At 53.3% G+C, this 13,818-nt stretch overlaps 5 protein-coding genes across 5 annotated transcripts; 2 read left to right on the top strand and 3 right to left on the bottom strand.

Annotated features, from left to right (window-relative positions):
* Positions 1-269: 269 nt before the first annotated feature.
* J4E88_000570 (uncharacterized protein) lies at positions 270-4,060 on the top strand (the record flags this gene model as incomplete). The annotated part of the gene is made up of 2 exons (XM_049394244.1): positions 270-318; positions 366-4,060. 2 exons carry the CDS (start codon positions 270-272, stop codon positions 4,058-4,060), a joined length of 3,744 nt encoding a protein of 1,247 aa, XP_049260073.1.
* Positions 4,061-4,501: 441 nt separating this feature from the next.
* On the bottom strand, positions 4,502-6,857 carry J4E88_000569 (uncharacterized protein; the record flags this gene model as incomplete). The annotated part of the gene is made up of 2 exons (XM_049394243.1): positions 4,502-6,405; positions 6,584-6,857. 2 exons carry the CDS (start codon positions 6,855-6,857, stop codon positions 4,502-4,504), a joined length of 2,178 nt encoding a protein of 725 aa, XP_049260072.1.
* A 530-nt stretch (positions 6,858-7,387) lies between these two features.
* Positions 7,388-8,015, top strand: J4E88_000568 (uncharacterized protein; the record flags this gene model as incomplete). The annotated part of the gene is made up of 2 exons (XM_049394242.1): positions 7,388-7,418; positions 7,471-8,015. 2 exons carry the CDS (start codon positions 7,388-7,390, stop codon positions 8,013-8,015), a joined length of 576 nt encoding a protein of 191 aa, XP_049260071.1.
* A 224-nt stretch (positions 8,016-8,239) lies between these two features.
* J4E88_000567 (uncharacterized protein) lies at positions 8,240-10,363 on the bottom strand (the record flags this gene model as incomplete). The annotated part of the gene is made up of 1 exon (XM_049394241.1): positions 8,240-10,363. The coding sequence occupies one exon, from the start codon at positions 10,361-10,363 to the stop codon at positions 8,240-8,242; it is 2,124 nt and encodes a 707-aa protein (XP_049260070.1).
* Positions 10,364-11,102: 739 nt separating this feature from the next.
* On the bottom strand, positions 11,103-12,299 carry J4E88_000566 (uncharacterized protein; the record flags this gene model as incomplete). Its single annotated transcript, XM_049394240.1, has 1 exon — positions 11,103-12,299. The coding sequence occupies one exon, from the start codon at positions 12,297-12,299 to the stop codon at positions 11,103-11,105; it is 1,197 nt and encodes a 398-aa protein (XP_049260069.1).
* Between the last annotated feature and the right edge of the window lie 1,519 nt (positions 12,300-13,818).

Here is a 13,818-nt window from a genome sequence, read left to right as displayed (position 1 = left end):
AGAAAGGCAGGCGGTGCGAAATCTTGGCGGAGGCTAAAGTGTGGCTCTTAGTGGCGCCCTTAGCGCGTCGGCGCGTCACGTCGCGTGTCCCCGGAAGTGTCTTCGATCATCGTTGACGGCGACGGCGACCACACGCCTTCACCCTGCGACTCCGGCTATTGCAATCACCTGCCACACCCTGTCACTACTACATCTGCTTCTCACTCATGTCTGGACCACTCGCATAATCTCACAATCTGTAAATGGCCCTCACAGCAGTACAATCTGCAATGAATCTAGAGGGCAAGAACGTGCATCCATTCTTTACCAAAACTTCCAGTATGCCACCACACAACTCGCAAATCCCGCGCTTACCTAATCCCTAGACGGTCACGTACCAGACCCAGCGCCAATCGCAAACGCAAACGCAACCCCCATCGATCATGCACTCGACGATCCAGAAACCCTTGAGGCCGATGCCAATTCCACCCAAGGACAGAAGAAGAGGCCACGAAAGGCCGATCCCTCAAAGAGCAAAAAGGTAGCTTCTCACGCGAAGAACCAAGCCTCTCTAGACCAATTCACTCGCCCTCCGACGATACAAAACAACGATCGAGCCAACTCAGGCAACGCGAACATACCCGTAGAGGCTTCACTAGAGGTCGACCCAAACCACGAGCGGAGGAAGAGGCAGAAGACCGCGTCGCCAGAGCCTTCCATTCCACCGACTTCAGCGCAATCGGAACCCAATGCTTACAATTGGCACCAACAACTGCAGGTGGAAGCTGCGAGGCCCCTTGAGGTACAAGGGCTACAAGAACCAGCTCCTCATATAGGCGACATGGTGGTGGATGCGATACCGGAAGAAGCTGTTACGCCTAGCACACAGCCTCTGCCAGACTTGGATGCAGCCGCCTTTCCATCCGGTCCTGTCGCAGACGAACCTCAGCAAACAACCCCGAAGAAGCAGATAAGAGTTACCAAGAGCGGCAGACTAGTGTCCAGCCCACCGAAACCAGCTTTCGATACCGTAGCGTCACCGAAGAAAAGAAGAGGTCGCCCGCGCGCGAAGCCAAAGATACTTCCCACCGTGACAGTCATACGATACGGAACTGATGCAGCAAGCCGATCTGCTTTGGGCCAGAAAATTGAGGAGATTCTGAACGCAAAGAAGAAGCTGGCAGCGCGTCCAGCGGCCCAAAAGAAGGCGACATCGAAACCAGCTGGGCCGGCCAAGAGCACACATCCCTTCTTTCTCGGCAAAGCCCCGGATGACGCTCTCCCAGCGAAAGTCGTCGCACAACTGCCACCTCCAACCCCAAGGAAGAGCGCTGTGACTCCGGGAAAGCTGCGCGCCGAGACTCGACGAGATCCATCGCCTGAGGGCCCACCGGTTTTTAGGCGAGGATTGCAGACAAGTAATACGGGAAAACAATCTGGTCTCAACGAAGTCTGCTGGCCCACTCGTGAGAACGCGCATGTCCGCAACCTGGAATCCCCATCGCCGCGTCTAGACAATGCCACATGTATGCAATTGCCACTCAGACCTCGCAAGCTGAAGCAAGCTGTGGTGATACTACCGGAACACGAGAACGTGGTCGCGAGGCTGGCGCGAGGCCTTCAGGGTTGCAGTAGGAGCGAGACTCGATCAGTTTCCGAGTTTGAGCCTCCTGAAGATGTTCGTCTGCCCAAAAGGCTACTTACCACTGGGTCGGAGATCCAGCGCCTGGTACGTGGACAACTACTGGCCCAGTTACCTTCTTCAGAGCTCCCAGAGAAGCCGTCTCACCCCGCTGTCAAAGATCTGTTCCGAGAAATCGAGCATTGTCTCACGCCATTTGACGAGGCCAAATGCGAGTCCCAACCATGGACTCTAAAGTACTGCCCGAAGAGTACATCGCACGTTTTGCAAACTGGCATGGACGCAGTGGTTCTCAAAGACTGGCTACAGAGTCTGACCGTCATGGCTGTAAGCGGCGCAGCCAAAGTCGCTACAACGCTGGATGTCAAGCAGCCGCCGCGGAAGAAGCGGAAGAAAGCTCTAGACGATTTCATTGTAGCAGACGATGAAGAGGATGAGGAGGACATGGTCATGCTCCCAGCTGCGGAAGGGACCAGCTTCACACAGCCGAGATCTTACAGGCAACCGCAGTGGACGCGTAATAAGAACGTCGTACTTATCAGCGGTCCTCACGGCTGCGGAAAAAGCGCAACTGTGCATGCCGTCGCAAAGGAAATGGGATTCGAAGTATTCGAGATTCACGCCGGTATGCGCCGTTCAGGGAAGGACATACAAGACAAGGTCGGTGATATGACCGGGAACCACCTCGTAAATCACAAACGCAACGCACCGTCTGTGCAAGAGACCGCTCAAGCTGCCGACGACGCGAATGGTGCCGACAGAGACACTGCTCTAGAAGAGGACATCAGCAGTGGCCGACAAGGGACAATGACCTCCTTTTTCCAAGTCAAGCCCGGAGCCGGAACGGTCAAACCGAAAGTCAAGACGAAGATACCAGAAGTCGGAAAAGGCCCAGCACCCGTAGCCCAGGCTACACTGCCCATGGCACAAGCCTCGCGCAACTCGCAGAAGCAATCGCTGATCCTCATCGAAGAGGCTGATATACTCTTCGAGGAAGACCAGCAGTTCTGGGCGCAGATTACAAAAATTGCCTCTTTGTCCAAGCGTCCCATCGTCATCACTTGCAACGATGAGCGGCAGATACCCATGCAGGACTTGCCCCTTGCAGCTGTCCTTCGGCTAGCACCCCCTCCCGTGGACTTGGCTACAGATTACTTGCTTGTTCTTGCTGGCAGGGAAGGCCACATCTTGGAGCGGCAGACTGTGAAAGAAATGTATGAATCGAAGGACCACGACCTACGAGCTAGTATCATGGAACTTGACTTCTGGTGCCAGATGTCTGTAGGCGATAGGAAGGGAGGCCTCGAGTGGATGTACCAGCGTTGGCCACCTGGTAAAGACTTGGACGAACACGGTCAAACATTGAGAGTTGCCAGTGGAGGCACATACACATCTGGCATGGGTTGGCTATCACACAACGTCTTCGAAACGCAGGGCAATCCGGCATTTGATAAGGAAGAAGAGCTTTTGCAGGAAGTCTGGGCTGATTGGGGTATCAGCCCGTCGGCGTGGGGAGTCTCTGAAGCAATCGGTGCACAGTCATCCGGAACACCCAACAGGGACCGGGCTGACCAACTGAAAGAGCTCGCGCGTCTGGAGGATTACACCGACTCGCTCAGTGCCGCCGACGTGTTCTGTCGCGTCGACCTGCCCACATATGAGTCCAGCTCTGACCAGCCTACCGACTCCACCCAGCCACTAATTACCGACAAAGCACGCCTTAGCTATACGCTTGCCGCACCTCTACTCCAAGTCGATCATAGCTCAGACTTCTTGAACCTCGACACCGCCTTCTCCACACAAACACATCTTCTCATCCAGCGTACATACCCGGACCTCTCCCAAAGCCACAGCCTATCAGCAACCTCCTATCTACGCACAGAAACCGACTACGCAAAGGCTATACTCCAGCATCGCAGAAACCGAAACGCAGACACCACCCTCACACGTCTTGACTTTGCAGGAGCCCTCGACCCTCTCGCCGCGCCACCAGACCAACTCCTCCCCGAGCGCACTTCATTCACTCTCACACCATCCTCATTCGACCGCACATTCAGCATCATCACGCTCGACCTAGCACCTTACGTCCGCAGCATCGTAGCGCACGAGCAGATCCTCGAAGAACAACGCGTCCGCATGTCAAGCTTACTGACTAGTGCTGGTGGAATAGGAGGCAAAAGAGGTAGAACCACGCGCGCAAGCCGTGTAGCACTCGAAGGTGGTGTCAGGGAAACCAAGAGGAAGGATAGGTGGTTCGATGCCGATGTAGATTTCGACGCTGTCATGCGCACCGCGGGTAGGGAGTGGGCGGGCCTAGGCTGGAGAGGCGAGAATTGGACTGAGGAGAGTGGGGAGGAGGGCACGGCGAGTCTGGCGGGGACGCAGGAGGGAGTTGATGATGGGGATGGGGATGTTGTGATGCAGGGTTCTCAGGCGTGAGATCAAGATCTGGTTGATGTATAATGTATATAGATGCATGATGTATAGGAGCGTTTGGCATTGCATTTTTGGGAGCGAAGTACGGGATATTAGCATAGATGAGTACATAGAAAGCCCGACTAAGAATATGACTACCTCACAATACGTTTGAAGAAGACTAAAAGTACTGTGTTTGAAGAATTGATAGCATAGCAGTCAAGAATAGCAATGACCTCAGAAAACTAGCTATACGATACCCACACGGAAAAGATGAGTCAAAAACGCCAACCTGACCCTGTCGGGCAAACAGGTAACCTCAACGCCAAGTCCCATGTAAAACATTCAACACCCTCATTTTCATCCACGCGCCAGCACTATCCTCAACTCTCCACTATCCTCCCTGGTCTACAAAACACCACACCACGCACCCTCCAGCTTAATCCGTTTCGCGCCGCTGCCAAACTACGTAGCCGACACCAACGGCAAACTCTGCCTCCCACTATCCCCTCTACTCGACGCATTCCCCGCCGTGCGCATAAGATGCGGACTGACCTTTGGCAAAGTAGGCGTAGATTTCGGCGGCGTCGAAACATCGGTTTCAGACTCGTAATCCGAGGTGAGTTGGGTAGAAGGCGCGTCTTCGGATTCTGCGTCGCTGGCTTCGGTTTCGGGGTCGTGTTGGATGATCGGGTGGGTGGGCTCGGTGGGGGTGCTGATTGTGAGGGAGGGGGAGGCGGGTTCTGGGGCTGGAGGTGCTGGTGATGCTGGGTCGAGAGTGGGAGGTGGTTGTGTTGGGGTGGGGAGGGTGTCGAGGAGGTCGTCGTCGGAGTCTTCAGGCAGGGCGACCTTGACGGCTTCATCGTCCACAACCATTGATGCGTCGACGGGAAGATCAGCTGGTGGCAAAGGCGCCTCTTCTGCTGCGGACGTAGACTCTACTCTGGCGTCTGGCGATAAAGGAGTGCTTTCGTCGATGCGCTCATAGAAGAGCATGAAGACATTGCCTTGGTGCGCTTCTTCCTCGGATACGGGATATACGCTGTCATCGCTGAAGCGCCACCATTGTTCTTGCTGTGGTGCCGATGAGTCTTCTTGTGAGTCTTCCATCGCAACGTCTTCGCCCTCCCCTTCTTTGGTTGATGACCCTTCAGCATCTTCATCGCTCTTGGGCTTAGGCGCAGGTTTAGGGTGCGAGCGGTAGCAGACGTAGTGACCGTTACCATGCGAACCATAGTGCGTGACAGCGGCGCGCAGTCGGTATTGGAAGGGCGAGTCTGTCATGGGCTCATCCCTTGCTAGCATCGACTGTCTGGGATCCTTTGGCCACTCTTCTTCCGATGCAGCGGGCTTTTGTGAACCATGAGGAATGCCACCCAAGCACCAGTTCCCAAGATCCAACACTGAGGGATATGCGACGCCTGCGGTGTTCTTGAACGGCATACCGGTATACTCGTTAAAGCTGCTTCGGTTGACGTGAAGGACTAACGATTGGGGCGCTCGCGCAACGACTGCCTGTTTCGACTTTGTGCTCTGCACCCAGTTCTTCTTTGGCACGTTCAGAGTCTTCAGCAGAGTCTTGTCTTCGAAATCCTCCTTTTCGAGTGCTTCCTGTACAGCGTCTAGTCTTGCCTTCAGCGGCGATTCCGGCTTGCCAGCAACTAGGGGCGCGAGTGTTTTCTCCAGCTTAAGCAGCGTGCACTTTGCGCATTCGACGCCATCGATGAATTCTAGGGTGGTATACTCATCTAAACATTCACGGACGTCGTAATTGTAGTTCCTGCCAAGGGATACGGTGATGCAGTTGAACGGAATGAGCGTGAGGCCTTCAGAGTAGCCGCAAGATGTGCAGCCAACGCGCTGGGCGAGGCGTCCCTCGAGCGGGTTCGATGGAATCTGAGGTGATGTTTCCGTCGCGTCCGATCCTTTTTCTGTTCCGTCGTGCGCTTTCTCATCCAGGTCCTTAGAGTCACTGAGGCTCTTTGTGACTTCAAGCCACGAGACTGACGATCGCCTCTTACTGCTCGCAGTCTTCTTGACCTCCTCGTCGAGCGCATCCAATATCTTGCTATAATATTCCTGCGCATCCTGCTGCTCGAAAGTGCTCATCGACTTCAACTTGCCACGGATCCAGAAATGCTGACCCGTATTCGCAGGGTCGTTGAGCTTAGTGATGATATCGAATAGCGCGCCATTTGTGCTCTCCGAGGTAAGCGTGGGGTGTGCGGAGGTCGTCTTGGAAAGGTGGTCGCGTAGCGATGGAAGGGAGGCGAGGCCTTGGATAACGCTGTTCTGGTAACAAGAATTGCTGATATTGCCCAGGCCTGGTGGCACGTCGCTGGGGCCATGCGAGAAGGCGTTCGCGACACCTATCAAGCTGTCAGCACGAATAGTAAGATGTCTTAGAACCGCGTTAGCAAAGTATAGCAAGGGGGCTACATACTAGTAATAAGTTAGCAAAATATCTTGACAGCTATTCGTGGCGGCTACTTTACCCTCGTACCCCTTTCTGTAGTAGATTTCCCGGACTCATGCCAAAGAGGCTACCGAACATGCCGCCCTGTTGTATGGTGTCGTCGTCGCTGGTGTTGGAGGTTGTTGAGCTGAAGGAGGCGCTGCGCATACGCAGGACGTCGGTCGCCATCTCGAGAAAGCGCTGTGTAAAATCCCAGACGGGAAATCCGAGTACGTCCAAGGCTTTGAAGAGGACGTATAGGCCGATGATAGCGCCGAGCAGAGCGGACGTGATGGTGGTATGCGACTGGGTTGTGTTCCAGCGTTGTTGATAGGCCTCGAATTCGGGGTACTCTGCGTAGCTCATAGCTGGGTGCAAGGTAGGAATAAATTTGAAACGCTAGGCTGCTACAGGCAGGCTGTGGGAGCGGCGGTAGCGAAAGGCTTTTCCAGGTTGAACTAGGAGTATGGGTAGCGGTTGCAGGCGCAAATGGTGGGTCTTTCAACCTTCGGGCCAGCGCATGGATGTAGTCAGACAGAGCAAACGCGGCGGTGTGTTTGTCTGCGACATGGGCGAGAGACTGAGTGCGACAGTCGGGGCGAGACGGCGGTGGTGGCGGAACGGCGTGAATATCTAGGCCAAGGGCGAGGCACGCGATTCTGAAGGGTCATCGGGGAAGGTGCGGGAGCGCGCTAGCGGCTCAAGTGGATCCCCCGGGCACGAGCTAGTGGGGACTTTTGGAGATGATTTTGGCTCCAGTTGAGACTTCTTTCGACTGCATACGAGATTTCACTAGAGACTATACCACGTACCGCGATTCGAATACTGAATCGCGCGTCTTTGCTCAATCCCTTCACACCACCGGAACTCTGTAGCGACAGCCATAAGCCAACACAATGGCAAAGACAGCAAAGGTCAAGAAGCGCCGTATGTACCACGAATACACCATCCTCATGAACAACTCCTAACAACCACACAGCGGTGAGCATTCACTCCCGCACCGCCCGTCGCGCCGTCTCCCCCTCCCTCAACCTCGACAAAGCCGCCCAAAAACCCGCCCACACAACCCGCGACTCCGCCTCGCCATCGCGGCCCTCCAAAGTAAACCCCCACGCCCTCGCCGCAAAAGATGCCGGCATCCAGAAGAAGCGTAAGAAAGGCACAAACATGACCCGCGCACAACGGTTACGCTACGAAAAGGGCCTCGACCGTGCGGAGGAAAACATGGAGAAGCTCGAGAAGAAGCGGATGAAGAGTGTGGGCAAAGAACAGAAGATCAAGGATAGGGCCAAGCAATGGGAGGACGTCAATGGCGATGGCACGAAGAAGACGAAGAAGCAAGTTGCGCTTGAGCAGTTGGAGGCGGAGGAGAAGCGGAAGGAGAGGGAGTGGGTTAGTGATGAGGATATGGACGAGGAAGGTGCTGAGGTCAAAGATGGCGAGGTCAAGGGCGACGGCAAGGAGGTAGATGTGGAGATTGCGCAGAGCGCTCCGGCGCCTGTGGAAGAAGACGAGATGCTTTGAGTTGGAATAGGCAAGAAAGAAGGGTTCGAACACCATAGTCACGAAGCATATGATACCCAAAAGTTACGAATTGATACGTTGGACTTCTCTTCATCGTCATTTCAACGTCCACGCTCGTTATCGATCGAGATGATGTGCTGATATACAAGCCAGCTCCGTCGTCAATAACAAAGTAACCCAGGCTACCAGTGCCGCTCTGTCCCTCGAAGCAGACGCACAACTCATCAACCTCTCCTTCCCCACCCGTTCGCATAGTCATTATCTGCCTCCACCGCTGCCCTAAGCTGATCCTTGTACGAGTGGTAGAGCTGCCTGATGCGCCCGTTCTCCTCCATAGTATCCACAATCTTTCGTGCCTCTTTTTCCCTCTTGCGATCGCTTCGTCCATCTCGCTTGACTAACTTCTCCGCCGTGAGATATCCCTCGTCTTTGAGGTAGTCTTTGACCCACTGGTAGAGATTGTAGCGCCAGTGATACAATGTATGCGCAACTTGGGCATTAGCTTTGCAAGTCGAACCCAGTGGGAAGCGGTGGGACTCTGGTGGTATTCGGTCCCCTTGGTAGTTGAAGGTTGGCTTTTCGCCGTTGAGGTGGGTTTCAGAGTCGGCGGATAAGGCGGAGTCACTGTCGCTATCGCTGTCATCTGAGGCATTGGCAAGAGGTTCCAGTGTCTCCGGGTGGTAGGGCTGGCCTTGGAAGAGGACCTCGAAGCTAGCTGTGTGGTTGGTTCGGTTGCATGCTTCGCAATGTGGTGACATCACCGCCCTTTCGGCAGCGCTGAGTTCGTTCATCAATAGCAACGGTCTTGCGCGAATGGCTCTAGTAAAGTCTGCTGTCCAGGCTGAGGATGTGTACTTGGAACCTGCGAGACCCTTCACTTCATCGTCCAGTTTGCGGAAAGTCAGCACGTAGACGTTCTTCTCCGCATCGAACGCTGGATGAATCTTCTTCATGACCATCCACTCAACAGCGTGCTTGAACAAATCCCGTGTTTTCGCACGCGACAGACTGAACGCCAGACGCATTTCATCGAGATCGTCATTGACAGACGGTTCTCCGATCACATTATCCGGATCGTCGTCAATGAAATGCTCATCTTCTTGATCTTCTTGGAACATGTCAAGGGCGTTGGCATCGCGGTCTGACTCTTGTTCGTCGTCTTCAATGTCATCTTGTTCCAAGATCTCAAGATCACTGTCTGGTTCTTCCTTAATAACCTCGAGTTCAGACTCGGAGTCTGTTTCCACCACAAGCGCTCTTTTGCGCCCAGGTGTCGCAGAAGAGGGCGGTTCATTGGTACCGGCACGTCGCCTTTTCAATGCCTCTAGAGCTTCCTGGCGTCTGTTTTTGGGCTTGCCTTGCGTGCTTCTCAGTCTACCGCGATCCGGTAATGGTGAGGATCGCAGAAACGCAAGTTCCTCTTTCAGTTCGTCTTGCTCCTCGTCGTTCTCGTCATTGTTTGCGCTTCCCTCGCCCTCTTCCTCATCTTCATTGCCAGACGCAGAATCCCCACGATTTGTAAGTTGAGGCGTGGCTGACGGCTCTTCCTCATCTTCTGATAGCGACTTTCGTCTTTTCAGTCTGCGCCTCGTGCTTCGAGGTGGGCTCTGCTCTTCTTCTTCAGCGGATGGAGAACGCCTGCGGACGATCTTCCGCCTCGAGCTCGGTGCTGGGGTAAGGGGTTCGTCCTCATCCTCGTCTTCGTCTGGTGTCGGGGCCTTCTCCGCAGTCTTTCTTCGGCTGCTGCGAGGCGCAGGCCGCAACTCTTCCTCCTCTGGTGTACTCTCCTTCCTCTCTCGCCGTTTGCTGGCCTTCGAAGACTTAGTCTTCCTTTTCTCTTCCTTATTCTTGCTCTTCGGTTTCTCCGATGTATCAGATCCGATCTCGATAACACGGCGTTGTCGTTTGCGCGGGATGACTGTGACTGTCGGTTCCTCGTCTTCAGATTCGCTGGGTGTCGCTGCGCGTCTCCGCTTTCGCGACTTCGGTTGCTCCACTTGTACTTCGTCCTCCTCTTCTGACGTATTGGAGCTCGCAGAGCCATTGTTGGATCCATCGAACATACCACGCGCTGTGCCCCCGACTGGCATCCCTAACCGCATCGCCTTGTTTGTTCCCACTACCAACTCGGCCTCGCTCGAAGAATCATGCTTGTTGTTGTTGTTGCTCTTGTTGGAAACTCTGCTAGGCGCTCGTCTTGTCGGCGTCGTAGCCGTGAGGTTCGGCCGCGACGGCGAGGTTCCCATGGTTGTGGCGGCAGTCGATTTAGTCGCAGGTGAGGATTGGGAGGCAGGTGAAAAGTTGATTTTGGTCTGCCGTTTGCGATCGCGCGCCTTCTTGGGTGCCATCTTGGCGTGTCCAGTCTTGGAGTCTGCTTCACTATGGATGTCTCTCACTGAAGTGTCGGCCCAGATTCTATCTTGCGCAGCGCCGTCGCGTCGGACAATCGCGTTGCGAAAACGTCGCTGTAGATGTGCGAGTGTCGCAAACTCCCGAGGATGAATGCGCGACTATGATATTATTCAAAAGTTTGTAGAGAGTGCTCCAAGACGGCAACAATGCGTCTTCCTTTCGATGACGGTGGGGCGGCAGAAAGAGTGCGCATCTGCAAGGACCCGGCGATTCAGGCAGGCGCGCGAGCACGTGTGCTAGCGTCATGCGTCTACGCGAGCTCCAACTGCCCAGGTGGCAACTGCACATACCGAATGCATAATCCAGATCTTCAAACAACGTTTACACATATCAGTCCTTTTCACAGGTTGTCACTCTACGTTTTCTTTCCGTTGTAAAAGCTTGGTCTTCAGACTCTTTTGATACTACCAATGGATAACCTCGGGAGTCTGACTATATACCAAAGTACCATCTCAATGACCGGGCCAAACCAAGGCCATGCCCTGATTTGAGTTAAAGATGCACTTCACTCTATTCAAGGGAAGATATAGACACAGCGCCGCTAGCGGTGTCACGGTCGATTATATTCTAAGGCGATACATCCCATGGTACACATGTTCTTGAAGCTCTCCTACGTAAATCCTACTCGTCTCAAAACTCCATATTCTTTCAATGCTACATAGCGAATCTCTCTAGTTAGAAACTTGACTTGAAATATGCAGGGTCGACGCCCTCTCTGATCATATCTCGATCGAGATCCCGCCAGCGCTTCGCCCACATGTCATCAGATCGCTGTTTGACATCGATCGTTTCCCCAGTTTTCATCGATCTCTCTATATCAAGGTAAGCTTCATCGAAAGATCCATAATTCAAATCAATTGCAAGTCCGTGAATCAACCGTTCGTAATATGCGCTGTCATCCTTCTTCTTTGCGGGATCTCGCGTTCGTTGCAGTACCCCGGATCCATCATCTTCTACACGTCCGTGCCAACTACCCCTACGAGCTAAAGGCTGAGCCGAAGGGGCCGGTGAGATCTTGCTGTGTGGGTGCTGGTTTACTGGTTTCTTGTCAATAACCAAGTGCTTCTTGTCGTCGATCGGTCTCTTTTGCACTGCTTTGCCCAGCTCGGTCTTGTCGTGGAAGCTCAATCTACGAGCTCGTGCGCCAGCGGCTAGAGGAATAGCTATCGCACTCTGCTGCGTGTGATTTGAAACTAGGGGGCCCTCCATCTTGTCGTACTCTGCACCCCATTTTGATACCGTCTTCCTTTCTGGTACTTTGAACGTTTTGAGGTCACGGGCCTGATCGTATTCCTCTTGTTCGCTCCGTTTGTATACCTCCTTATGGTCCACATGCGGGGTGAGCATGAACATTTCATGATGCCTGTTTCTGCTCTCATCAAGTATATCTTTCCTCCTTTTGTTCTGAATCATATTAGATTTCAACTGTTTCTCCTTATTCTTGGAGTGAAACTTTTCCGCCTGCGTTTGTTTGTGTTCAAGACGCTCAGCTTTTATCTGCTCGTCCCAGCCGTTCCCCCAGTAGCTATTTTTTCTCTTCTCCACGGTACCCTTTCTTATAACTGCAGGTGGTAGGCCCTTTCCATCGTCTGGGGGTGGAACCCACTTCTTCTTGAATTTGGGTTCTGGCTCTCTGGCACGCAGAGCTTCCAAGGCTTTGACCTGTTGGCGATAGTTCTTCATTTCGATCTTGCTCTTTGGTGCCAACACTGGGTCATACAGGCCCTTTCCCTCATCTGGGGGCGGAAGGCGCTTCTTTTTGTTGAAATTAGGTTCTGGTTTCCCGGCCCGCAGCGCTTCCAAAGCTTTGAGATCTTGGCGGTATGTATTTATCTCGATCTTACTCTTTGGTGCTAATACTAGGTCTTTCATCGTGTTCTAAAGAGCTTGAAGATATCACTTCCTGTGTGGACGGACGGATGCTGTTTCAAGAAGTGGGGTTATCGATGGGATATCGGGCGTAATATAGCTAGGTGACGTTGAAATAGTCTTTTTGCAGTTGTGTGCGACTGCAGTAAACGTGGTTGGTTGATATTCTGATGTTCGCTCCAGGCGAATACTGATTGAAGTGATGAGTAAGTTGGAAGGTATATGTAGTTGTCGATAGTATGATGCGTGTTCTAAAGAGGCAACGCAAGGATGGCTATGTCGAGGGAGACTTATACCTAGCACATCAACTATGTTCACATGCTCCTATGTGAAAACATGTTCGTTACATTGAATGTGGCTTCACATACATGTCCGGTAATGGAGTGTGCATGACAAACAGTTCTAACCTGTACGTACGGACTCACGTTCCCGGGTTTCCATAAGACATCTCATAAGTCAATGCTACAAACCCGCTTGATATCCTCAAAGGCGACGATACCCTCGTTCGACGAGCTTCAGGGCACCAAGCTACCCGAATTTGATACCTCTGTGCACCTAGAAGGTTTTAGATCCCACACTTACATATGAGCATTTCTAATCCTTAGAAAAGCTACGCTGCGCCGATGTACAGAGAGCAAAGTGTAAGATACTGGAAGGGAATTGTAAAATAGAAGAGCGCGCGTGTTGGAAGGGCAGTTTGGACCGACATGTCACGCAGACATACAAATTAGTTGCATGCGGTGTTCGGAAGTCTACGCTCGACTTGAGACGCGAGTATCTTTGTGTCGAACTCCAGCGGACAAAGGTGGAGGTGATGGTTTTGGTGATACCTGTTCGCTGTATACATAGCCCCAAGTTATCGCAAGCGGTGAGAGCTGTCAACAGAGTTCGGCTGACAGCACGTTCCACAGGTTCGTCATGTTGCGCGACACTGACTGCAGGCGTCAGGATCGGAAGTCGGCAGCATGTAGTGTCCCTTGGCGAACAGCTGCAGAAGTGTTCACGGAAGGATCAAGCGCGTCAGACCAGGCTGAACTATGTTGGTGGTTCTAGATGCGCATGGCCAGAACGTGGGCGTGTTCAAGCTTTCCCGGATGTTCGCCCGCACGAAGCAGCTTGTCCCGATTGCCTCTTGAGGTTGGTGTTCTCAAGGTTGAACAGATCGAGACAGCTCGATTCGTGTGTCGAATGAACTGAATGCGCTCTCTTCAATTAAGCGAAGCGCATGCACGTGGTCGACTCGAAGTGTTTTTCGGACGATGCCCGGCTACAACGGCTGGTATACAGACCACTCGCGATGATGTGTTCGCTGGTGCATTACGAGGACGCAGAATCCGGTTTTGGGATGAAGTCGACGTTGAACTAAGAATATCGATGTTGTTGTGCGGACTGGGCTTCAGTCATGGTGCAGCTGTCACCGAGATCACGCCATCTGTGAGCCTCAGGCCTGGGCTGGGATAGACGCAGTAGCAGTAGTGAATCTTAGCCCCGAGCTGTCGTTTGAAGCGTGAGCAGGGAACGG

Source organism: Alternaria novae-zelandiae (genome assembly GCF_023758075.1).
Source record: "Alternaria novae-zelandiae strain BMP 2774 chromosome Unknown scaffold_1, whole genome shotgun sequence".
Classification (NCBI taxonomy): domain Eukaryota; kingdom Fungi; phylum Ascomycota; class Dothideomycetes; order Pleosporales; family Pleosporaceae; genus Alternaria; species Alternaria novae-zelandiae.
This window is presented reverse-complemented; position numbering and strand designations above follow the sequence as displayed.